The sequence below is a fragment of the Papio anubis genome, chromosome 17 (assembly GCF_008728515.1).
Source record: "Papio anubis isolate 15944 chromosome 17, Panubis1.0, whole genome shotgun sequence".
NCBI lineage: Eukaryota > Metazoa > Chordata > Mammalia > Primates > Cercopithecidae > Papio > Papio anubis.
The window spans coordinates 19,920,763-19,931,473 of NC_044992.1; the positions used below are offsets into that span (position 1 = coordinate 19,920,763).

The following is a 10,711-nucleotide window of genomic DNA, read 5'->3' on the forward strand; positions in this document are numbered from 1 at the left end:
TGTCCTGGCAGCATCAGCTCCCCAGCCTGCCCTCTGAATGGCAGAGCGTGCCCGTGGCTAGAGACAGCTTTTGGACAGAGAAGCACTGTGGTTGGTGTAGGAATTGAGACAGGTGGGCCTGAGGTGGCAAGGGCCTGGGATACCAGCAGGGCACCCCCCACCCCATGCCCCACACACAGTGATGTGTTGCTGCTACTTCTCTCCTCAGGCCTAGCCTGCGTTCGGCATGGGAAGCCAGCATGGCATTGGACCCAAATGTTTGTGGGCCATGGGTTAGCTTGGTGGACAGAGGCCAGCTGAGTCTCTGGTGGGAAAGTTTGGCCTGGAAAGGGGATTGGGTGCAAGAGGTCATCATCTTCCTCTAAGATTATGAGACTTAGGAATGCAACCCCCAACCCTCCCTCTCCCCTCCACATCAGCCTGGGCTCTCCCCCATCCAGCCAAGCTTCCTCACTGCCCCCAGGGCGCCCAGCACGTCTTTGCCCCCCACTGCTGACTCTGGCAGTGCCCCCCAGGAGTGCCCCTCCTGGCTGCCTGTGCCCAGCCTAGCCTCCCTGTGATCCTACACCCTGGGCAGGGCCTGACATGAGGGAGAGCCCCAAACCCTGCAGCCAGCGCTGCCTCTCACTGGCTCAGAGCCTCAGTCTCCCCATCTGCAAAGGAAGGGCTGGCTTTCCAGGCCCCCGTGCTGCATCTGATGAATGGTGACTGGATTAGGAAAGATTCTGAGCTGCCCTGGATGCAGTGGATGAAGCTCTGTGGCTGAGGAATGGTGCTTGCCTGGGCGAGGCTGGAGCAGGCACCTTGGGCGGGGGGCGTGTGCCAGCCTTCCCTGCCCAGAGTGATCTCTGAGGGATCTTCCAACGGTGAGGCTCGATCATGAGGTCGAGTGCCACGTCTCCGAATGAGGGTGAATGGCCATGGGTTGGAGTGCTGGTGAGGGCCCTTGAACCTGTGCTTTTGAGTGCTGATTTGTGGCAGTCTACGTCTCATTACCACCTGGGATTGCAGGGGCTTGGGACCAAAAGGATTGCAGTACCACGCACACAGTCAGGCCTCCAGTGTTGGTGTTGTGGGGCACTGGTTTTGCCCTCACAGCCTAGTCTGGAAGCTTCACTCCTGAAAGGCTGTGTGACCCTCACAGTGACTCAGTCTTTCTGAGCTTCCGTCTGCTCATCTGGAAAATGGGGATACTAGTTACAGCGTGATGGTAGGGAGTAAATGAATCAGTTTATTAAAGCTCTTAGAAGAGCCCCTGGCAGATAGTAAGCACTTGATAGATACTGAGTGCTGTGCTCGTGCCTCGGGAGGCGCCCCAGCTAGCTGAATAGTCTCTGCGTGGGGGATGGGGGCTGTTGGCGCCTCCCACTCTGAGTCCCTATGTCTTAGCCTGGGTGGTGCAGGCCCCTGCACTCTCCCTTCCGGTCAGTGTTTTCTTGGTGTCTGGGAATGTGAGTCCAGGCCTTGCCCTGGGCTCCTCCCGGATGTCACCGAAACCTGAGAAGCCCAGGGCCTCAGGGCAGTGGGCATGGGGCATCCAGCTCCATCCGGAAGCACCTCCCGGTGACTCCTGGACCCTACCCTTAGGTCACGTGGCAGCTGCCGTCTGGCATCCTCTCTAAAAGCTCCCAGCCCAAGCCCTGATCCATTCTTCAAGTGGACTGGTCGCTGGGAGGCTGCGTCTGTAGGCACCGTGGCCAGCAGAAAAGCAGGGATCTCCGGGGGTCTGCCGGGCCTGCGCTCTCTCCCCACTGCCTGCTTTCTGCCTGCTGGGTTTGCTTCACTGCCCCTTGGTGTTGAAACCGCCTTGTCTAGCTCAGGTAGTGTACCCCAGCACCCCTCTCCCATTCCCCTCCCAGCGACCCTGGGACCCTGGAAGGCCAACCTGGGTGTCTGCGAAAGACAATCCTAATTTTAGGAGTGAGCACCTTGTCCCGGCCCTCGAATTCCTTTGTGACCTGGGACAAGTCTCTTTTTCTCTTTTGGACTTGGTTCTCCCATCTGTGAAATGGGGAGCTGGCCTCCTTGCTTGCTAAAAGCCCTCTTCCAGCAAAACAAATTCTCTGATTTCATGTCTTGTCTGATTTCACCATATGCACCCCATTGAGCAGGAGCCAAAAAGGCCTGTGTGTCCCTGGTGGAGGATATTGTCCTATATTTTTTAAATTGCGTCCTTAAAGGCCGCATGGTTGTGTAACTTCTTGCCACGCCTGTGTTTATGCAGGAGTGTTCTTGGGACATTGTCTAACTTGTGGTGCTGGGGTTTCTATGCCAGGGTCCCCTTCTGGGTCTGTCTTCATGGTGCTGGATTCACCAAGTACCCAGTGAGGGGAGCTCCCAGCACCCCCGGGGAGGGTCTCTGTCTCTCTCACACATGCGCACACGGCAGAGCAGGGCTGTGTGAGGCTAAGAACTGACATTCTGGGCTTCAACTCTTCTGCTCAGTTTCCAGGGCCCTGGGACAGGTGTCTGTTAGTTTTTGGCTCTGGGAAATGAGGGAGTGGGGCGTGAACTTGACCTTGTTGATGGTCTCTGTGTGGTAAAACCGCACGGAGAGGAATGTCAACAGAAGTGGGGGTTTCCAGGCCTGCACGACACCGTCTGGGCAGGTCCGGGGTGCCCAGCCCTGGCAGAGATGCCAGGAGCTGTGGCAGCACCCTCACCAGTCTGGTAGCTGGCCAGTTTCGAGGCCGCCAGCTGCTGGGAGCACGTGCAGACCGGGCTCTCTGGCCTTTGATTCTTGTGATTCTGTTCCTTGCAGGCTTTGAGTTGCTCCGAGCAGGGGCTGGAGCAACCATGACCCGCTGGAAGTCCCTCAAGGCCCCTGGGCCACACAAATCCAGCCCCTGTCAGCTGGTGGCCTCACGCCGGCGTCTGAGTGCCCCGGCCCTGGCTGCCTCCCAGGAATCTGGGTCTGAGCCCCCTTCCCAGCACAGCCTCAGGGGTCCCCCCTGCCACCGGCTCCCCACCTCCTGGCCCAGGCAGAAGCAGTGTCCACCATTCCGGCCCTGCGTCCCAGCTCCTCAGCGTCATGGTGAGGTGGTCAGCTGCAGCGGTGTTGGGGGAGGACGGCAGAGTGAGGAGAGGTGCCCGCTGCAGAGCTTGGGGGCCCATGGTGGGAGACTGCGCTAGGGGTGGTTTAAATCTCAGCTGTCCTGCTTAATGGCTGTGTGGCCTGGGGGGAGTCACTTAACCTCTCTGAACCTGCACCCCCGGGTTGTTGAGAAGATGATCTGAGAGCAGCTCCTGATGGGTCTGCTCCCCGAGGCGCTCAGGACCCCGCCTGCTCTCCCTGGATCTCTCTCAGGTGGCCGTTGCTGTGTGCTGCTCGGACCGGCCAGCTCGGGGCTCAGCAACCGGTGCAGCCCTCGGGAGTGTTCTACAGCCTGGCTGGGCAGGCGGCTCCACCGTCACCTGTTGCTCAGGTGTTTGGAGCAGAGGTCAGAGGCCGCGCCCGCTCTGAGGCCGGGACTAGTGTGGGCGTGGCCAGAAGCTGGGTCACCCAGACCGGGGCTGAATCCTGGGATTGCTGCCTCCTGCCTGTGGGACTGGGGCAAGGCCATTCTGGCTTCTGGGCCTCCAGGTCCTTGTTTGTAAAGCAGGGTGGCCCGCCCCTCCCTGGAGGGCTTGAGAGGCCTGCGGAAGGCTGTGTGCAGCGCCAGGTCCACAGTGGTCCCAGCCCCCTAGGACCTTCTCTTGGGGCCTCAGTGTCTTCGTAACTGAGTAACGTGGCTGCAGGTATGCAAGGGGCAAGGCTCTGTCTAGCTCTGAGGTCATGGTGTGACTGGACTGGGACTGGGGGGTGCTGGGTCCCCGTGAGCGGGGAAGGGTGGGCCTGTCCAGCTTCTCAGTGTGGGGCTAGTGCTGGAAGGCCCAGGTCTCCCTGCTTTCAGCCTAGCCTAGCCGAGGCAGGCGGCCATCCAGATGCGGCTGCGGGCCAGGCGGTGCCATAGCCCCTAGCTTGCAGATGCCCTAGCCTGTCACTGATAGGCCAGTGTGGGGCCTTTAGTGGGGGCAGTGCAGCCTGTGTGTCCTGGGTGTGGACACGTCGGTGGCTGAGAGCAGGCTTTGTTCTGGCTGGCATGGATGCCCTGCTGCAGGGCCTGTCTTGGGGTGCCTGAATGTGCAGTAGGCTGGCCTGGAGCCAGGCGCTGCCTGCAGTGAGCTGAGGGCGGTCCTGGGAACAGGTGACACCCCTGAACACTGCCCAGATGCCAGGGTGGTAGCCTTGCAATCTTCCTTAGAGACATGGGAAGCAGGGGCTGGGGAGGGCCCTCGACTGAGGTCAGCCAGGGAGCGCCCATGTCTGGGTGCCAGATCTGACCCTCCTTGGCACTGCTGGTGATCAAGAGGCTGCAAGCATGGCATGTGGGTGGACACTGTAGGTTGGGGCGTGTGGGTATCAGGAGGGTGGTGGGACCCAGCTTGGGGTATTCAAAGTGGGTGGTGACAGGGGTGGCAGGCCCCATTCTAGGCCCTAGGAGGGACAACAGGAAGCAAAATAGAAAACATCTCACACCTGTAATCCCGGCACTTTGGGAGGTTGAGGCAGGTGGATCGCCTGAGGTCAGGAGTTCGAGACCAGCCTGGCCAACATGGTGAAACCCCGTCTCTACTTAAAATACAAAAATTAACTGGATATGGTGGCGCACGCCTGTAATCCCAGCTGCTCAGGAAGCTGAGGCAAGAGAATCGCTTGAACCCAGGAGGCGGAGGTTGCAGTGAGCTGAAATCGCACCATTGCATTCCAGCCTGGGTGACAAGAGCAAGACTCAGTCTTAAAAAAAACAAAGAAGAAGAAAAGAAAAAGAAAACGTGCTGCCCTTGGGGAGTGGTGGTCTCAGGGTGGGGTTGATGGGTGAGTGCCCCCGGCTACATTGTTATTGCTGCCACCATTGTGCCCTCAGAAAGGGCAGTGCGGTGGCTATAGCGGGGATGGGACATGGGTCTACCTGGGGCACAGGGAGACCTCTGGTGCCAAGGTGGTGAGGCAGTGGCATGATATCTTGGGGGAGGGTGTCCAGGGTGGATTTGAGTTACAGCCTGGGGCCAGGGGCTGCGGTCGGAAGGGGAATCTGCTGGAGGAGGCTGGGAGGTGAGGTCTGAGGGGTCAGGGGCTTCCCTGTGCAGGTCCTGCATGTCCTGGGGAGCCTCTGGCATTGAGCAGGGGAGGGACAGGCACCTACTCAGCTTCCATAGGCTCTCCATGGCTGGCATGGAGACTGGGGGGCCACGGGTAGAGGCAGAGAGGCTGGCATGGTGTCCCCCGAACTGGCTGGGCAGGCACTGGTGAGATTCAGGCCTTGAGGGTGGCAGAAAGGGTCGGATCCTAAATAGACTCTTCAGAGCCCTCAGTGTGGGAGTGAGGTGTGGAACTGAGGTTTCTGGCTGGAGTTGCTGGGGGGACAAAGTGGGCGGCCACTTGCACTGGGAAGGTGGAGTGGGGAGCTGGCTTAGGCAAGACCAGAGCACTCATGGGTCAATCAGGGTGGAAGTGTCCTCCAGTCATGTCTGGGGGCCCTGGGATGGGAGTGGAGGAGCCTGGAGCCACCAGCCCAGCCAGACATGCTCTCCTCTCTGTTGCAGGAGCCGCTCTGCCTGGAGGTAGCCTGGGGGCAAGCCAGGGTCCTCCAACCCGCGGGATGACCGCGGCCAGCCGGGCCAACCCCTACAGCATCGTGTCATCGGAGGAGGACGGGCTGCACCTGGTCACCATGTCAGGCGCCAACGGCTTCGGCAACGGCAAGGTGCACACGCGGCGCAGGTGCCGCAACCGCTTCGTCAAGAAGAACGGCCAGTGCAACATTGAGTTCGCCAACATGGACGAGAAGTCACAGCGCTACCTGGCTGACATGTTCACCACCTGTGTGGACATCCGCTGGCGCTACATGCTGCTCATCTTCTCGCTGGCCTTCCTCGCCTCCTGGCTGCTGTTCGGCGTCATCTTCTGGGTCATCGCTGTGGTACACGGTGACCTGGAGCCGGCCGAGGGCCGCGGCCGCACGCCCTGTGTGATGCAGGTGCATGGCTTCATGGCGGCCTTCCTCTTCTCCATCGAGACGCAGACCACCATTGGCTACGGGCTGCGCTGTGTGACGGAGGAGTGCCCGGTGGCCGTCTTCATGGTGGTGGCCCAGTCCATTGTGGGCTGCATCATCGACTCCTTCATGATCGGTGCCATCATGGCCAAGATGGCGAGGCCCAAGAAGCGGGCGCAGACGCTGCTGTTCAGCCACAACGCCGTGGTGGCCCTGCGTGACGGCAAGCTCTGCCTCATGTGGCGCGTGGGCAACCTGCGCAAGAGCCACATCGTGGAGGCCCATGTGCGCGCGCAGCTCATCAAGCCGCGGGTCACCGAGGAGGGCGAGTACATCCCGCTGGACCAGATCGACATCGATGTGGGCTTCGACAAGGGCCTGGACCGCATCTTTCTCGTGTCGCCCATCACCATCCTGCACGAGATTGACGAGGCCAGCCCGCTGTTCGGCATCAGCCGGCAGGACCTGGAGACAGACGACTTTGAGATAGTGGTCATCCTGGAAGGCATGGTGGAGGCCACAGCCATGACCACGCAGGCCCGCAGCTCCTACCTGGCCAACGAGATCCTGTGGGGCCACCGCTTCGAGCCCGTGCTCTTTGAGGAGAAGAACCAGTACAAGATCGACTACTCGCACTTCCACAAGACCTATGAGGTGCCCTCTACGCCTCGCTGCAGCGCGAAGGATCTGGTGGAGAATAAGTTCCTGCTGCCCAGTGCCAACTCCTTCTGCTACGAGAACGAACTGGCCTTCCTGAGCCGTGACGAGGAGGATGAGGCGGACGGAGACCAGGACGGCCGAAGCCGGGACGGCCTCAGCCCCCAGGCCAGGCATGACTTTGACAGACTCCAGGCTGGCAGCGGGGCCCTGGAGCAGCGGCCCTACAGAAGGGAGTCAGAGATCTGAGCCAGCCTTGGCCAACATGCAGCATCCAGCCCCAGCCGGGGAGAGGCCCCGCCATCGCTCAGGGGCCCCGGGTTTGAGCAGAACGGGCCCGGTGCCCTGGGTTGCAGACTCAGTAGCGTTTTAGTCGTTTTATGTTTCTTTGCAACAGCCTCAGAAGGTTGGCCGGAGAGGGGGCAGCCAGAGCGGCAGCCCCCGGCCTCAGAGGCTATCGCAGGCTCAGGGCAAAGAAGTGGCCTCCTGGGGGGCCAGGCCACGGGGGCCAGGGCTTCTGCCTGAAGATGGAGCTGCAGCCTGCGGGGAAGCAGCTCAGCTCAACGGTGGGCCCAGCCTCTGCTGTGCAAGGCTGTCCGGCTGCGGTGCTCCTTGCTGGTTTTTAACTTGGGGAGAAACACCGGGTTTCAGCTTTCTCGACCTTAGCTTGGGTGAGACTGTTTACAAAAAAAAAAAAAAAAAAAAAAAATTACCATGCAATTGAAAAAAATTTTTTAATTCACAGGGGGCAAAAAGAACAATTAGAATTCCATGGGTCTCCCAGGATGCAGCAGCTGGCTGGAGGCTCCAGAGGGTTCCCCGAGGTGGGACTGGCCTCTCCCTGTGTGTGTGGGCACCGCGGTCCCTGGGCAAGCAGGGTGCTCTGGGACTGCACTTCGTCGAGCTCACGAACCAGCTAGGCTCCGTTTGTGATAGAAAAATCCAGACCATGTTAATGATCATAATAAAAGCTTTCTACTGTCATTGGGGTGGTGGGTGGGGGCTGGGAAGAAACTGGTTTGAGCTTTTAGAGTTTGACTTTGTACCTTAGAGATGCGTCTCAGGGCCAGGCATGGGACCTACGTTCGAGGGTTCCTTCCCCGACCCTCGATTTTCCTGTTTTGCTTCTCTCTCCGTTTCTGTCCAGGCCTCCACCCCTTCCACAGCGAGGGGTGGTTAGGAGCCATAGGCCGGGATGGCTCCTTGGAAGGGAAGTCGGGATCCCAGGCTAGGAGGAAGCTGGCAGCCCTGTCCCCACCGGGCCCACAGTGTGAGTCGTGCCTTAGAGACTCCGGGTTGTCCTGTTCTTTCTGGGCTCGCTCGTCTCCCCGACCCTGTCCCACCCCTCCCCGCCCATACCTCCACTGCTGAATTTCCTCCAGCCCCTCTGTCTGCCTTGTGAAGGTGGCAGGGGCCAGGTCTGCCTGCCATAGGACCACGTCGTGTCCCTCCCTCACCTGGGGCAGCACAGCGGAGTCCAGGCAGGGCACAGCCAGGCCCTGGTCAGCGCTGAATGGCAGAGGAAAGATCTTAGGAAAGGAGAGGACTCATCACCCCCTCCCATCAACTGGGATGACCGGGGAGTGCCACGCCCATTCAAAGCTGAATCAGAAACCAGCCACGGAACAGAATTCCTGCCGAGGCTTCCGGGGTCGCTCCTCCACCACCCTCCCCCAGGTCGAGGCACTGTGGCACCCTCATCACAAAGAGGTTTGGGGTCCCCTTGTCACCGCTGTTCATGGTAGCTGGTTGGGTCAGGTCCGTGATGGAGCCAGGCCCTTCCCAGGACCGCGGGGAAAACCTGCTCTCTAGTCGGACCTCTCCAGAAGTTGGTAATCAGAAAGGATGTGTCTCTTGCTCCAACTCTGCCCCGGAGACAGCTCAGAGCCAGAAGGCACCAAGGACTCTGGCCCAAGTGAGGAAGCTGAGGCAGAGAGCAGAGGGGGTCATGCAGTGAGCAGCTGGGGTGCGGGAGGCAGAGAGGGGCCGGGGGCCTGGGGTGGGGGCGTCTGCCTCTTCCCTCCACCTCCTCCGCTCCTCAGCGGCTGAAGACTCAGCCCGAGGTCTGGGGCCATGGAAGTGAAGACACCTGACCCCTACACCCTGGAGTAGGCCCGACTCAGCATCCTGCCCCAGCTTCAGCCCCACACGCATTTCTGGCATAGAAGATTCCGTCGAGACAGCTCTTTCCTCTCGGGGTCTGCCGGGGGTGCCTCAGCCGGTTCCTGCCCCCAGGCCTGGCCCCGAGGCCTGAGGGGCTTTCTCAGCCTTAGCCCTGGGTGCTGGGGTGAAGTTGGCAGCGGAGAGCTTGACCCTTCACCTCCCTGATGGCCATGCTGAGGGACAGTGGTGACCCTGGTCACTTGGTGCTGGTGTAGGGGCCTGTGCCCTTCCAGGGCCAGTGAGCCAGCAGCCTTCTACTCCCCTGACCCAGAGTTGAGTCCAGGGGCCCCAGGCCCACCCCCTGGCCCTCTTGGAGGTCTGTGCCCTTGCCTCCCAGCCCCCACCCTGCAGGAGAGCAGCCCCAGCACCTCGTCTCCCCAAAGGCAGGCAGATGCTTGATTCTCCTGCCCTCTTTCTTCCTTCCCCTGTATTTATTTATTTATTTATTGCTTGTGCTAAAGACCAAAATAGTCTCCCTCTTTCGTGCACTTGAAGCGGGAGGGCGGATGGGACGAGCCAGGAGCGAGGAAGACTTGGCCCCTGGGGAGTGTGTGTGTGGAGGCATGTGCCTGTGTGAGCCTGCATAGCATACATGTGTGGCGCACACACGCACACTCGGCTCTTCACGTGTATGACTGGGTTAGTAATACAGATATGTGATCTATACGTGTGTGTGTGTATGCAGGTGGTTTTGTGTCTGTCTACCCACAGGTGTGTCCGTGTGGAAGTTTCCTGTGAGGGTGGGCACCTACCCATGAGGGTGGGCACTGGCACAGTTGAACCCCACGGTCCCCGACCCTCTGCCCTGATTACGCACGTCTGCGCCTGAGCGGAGCTTGTGTTCCAGGATGAGGCACCTGGAGGTGAGCGTGTGCATCCGGCTTGTGTGTAGGAGGCTGTGTGTGTGCCCATGTGAACCCGTGTACTTGAGTGTGTGTCTGTGTGCAGCCTGTGCCTGCTGCTCAGAGCACGGTGGCCGCCCCCTGAGCCTCTGCTGGTGCTGTGCTGCCTGGTCCCCGCCCAGAGGGTCCTGGGGGGCGGGGAGGAGCCACTGTTGGGAGGCCCCTGTACAGGGTGTCTGCCCTGCGTGAGGTCAAAGAATGTCAAATTATTTTAAATGGTGAAACTGGAGAATTTTCATGTTATTTTCAATACATAGCAGTATCTAAAGACGTAGGCGATGAGACTAGACCACATTAAATGCATTTTGATCTCTTTGAGGTCCCCTGTGTCGGGATGTGTTTTCTGAAGCTCCCCTGCATGGCTCCACAGCGTGCTGGGCGTCCGCCCGGCTTCCTCAGCCTCTGCCTTGGGGTTGGGGGTTCCTGGGGCTTCCTCATGGGTGAGGGTGGGGCATGGGTGATGGTGGTAGCTGTTGGGAGGTGAAACAGAACTCAGCCTCCTCACAGCTCCCAGTGGTCTCCAGCAAGCACACAGGGCTTGTCCCATGATGTCACCCCTCCCAGGTGGCGGGGCCGAGCCTCCCGCCTTGTCTTCCTTTCTACAAAGATGTGCTGGGAGCCTGCTGTTACAGCAGCGCCCTCCCCAGCCCCAGTTGACCTCCTCAGTTGACCTGAGACGGGCAACTCCTTTCCCAGGAGGGGAAGCCCTGCTCCAGCTTGTAGCAGGCAGGGGCTGAGGAGTTTCAGAGCATGCTGGTGTCTCCACTGAGGTGACGAGACAAGCCTGGGGTGGGGTGGGGGAACACACATGGCCTATTTTTTGGAAACTAGACTTTCATCTGTACCTTGAAGCTCAGGCTCAGATCTCCAAGGTCTTCAGTAAGGACTTGTGGGGAGAGAATTCGTTCCCTTCCCAAACTATGTGAGTGGAGAGTTCTCCACTCCTCTGCG

General features: G+C 59.9%; 1 protein-coding gene across 2 annotated transcripts in view; it reads left to right on the forward strand.

Moving 5' to 3' along the window:
* The window catches only part of KCNJ12 (potassium inwardly rectifying channel subfamily J member 12), a 43,819-nt gene extending 33,741 nt beyond the window's left edge, over positions 1 to 10,078 (forward strand). For both annotated transcript variants that reach the window (XM_017950429.3, XM_003912474.5), the window contains exon 3: positions 5,587 to 10,078. In XM_017950429.3, coding sequence (XP_017805918.1) covers positions 5,643 to 6,944 — 1,302 coding nt within the window. In that variant the 5' untranslated portion in view covers positions 5,587 to 5,642 and the 3' untranslated portion in view covers positions 6,945 to 10,078. The remainder of the gene's footprint in view (positions 1 to 5,586) is intronic.
* The last annotated feature ends 633 nt before the right edge of the window (positions 10,079 to 10,711 follow it).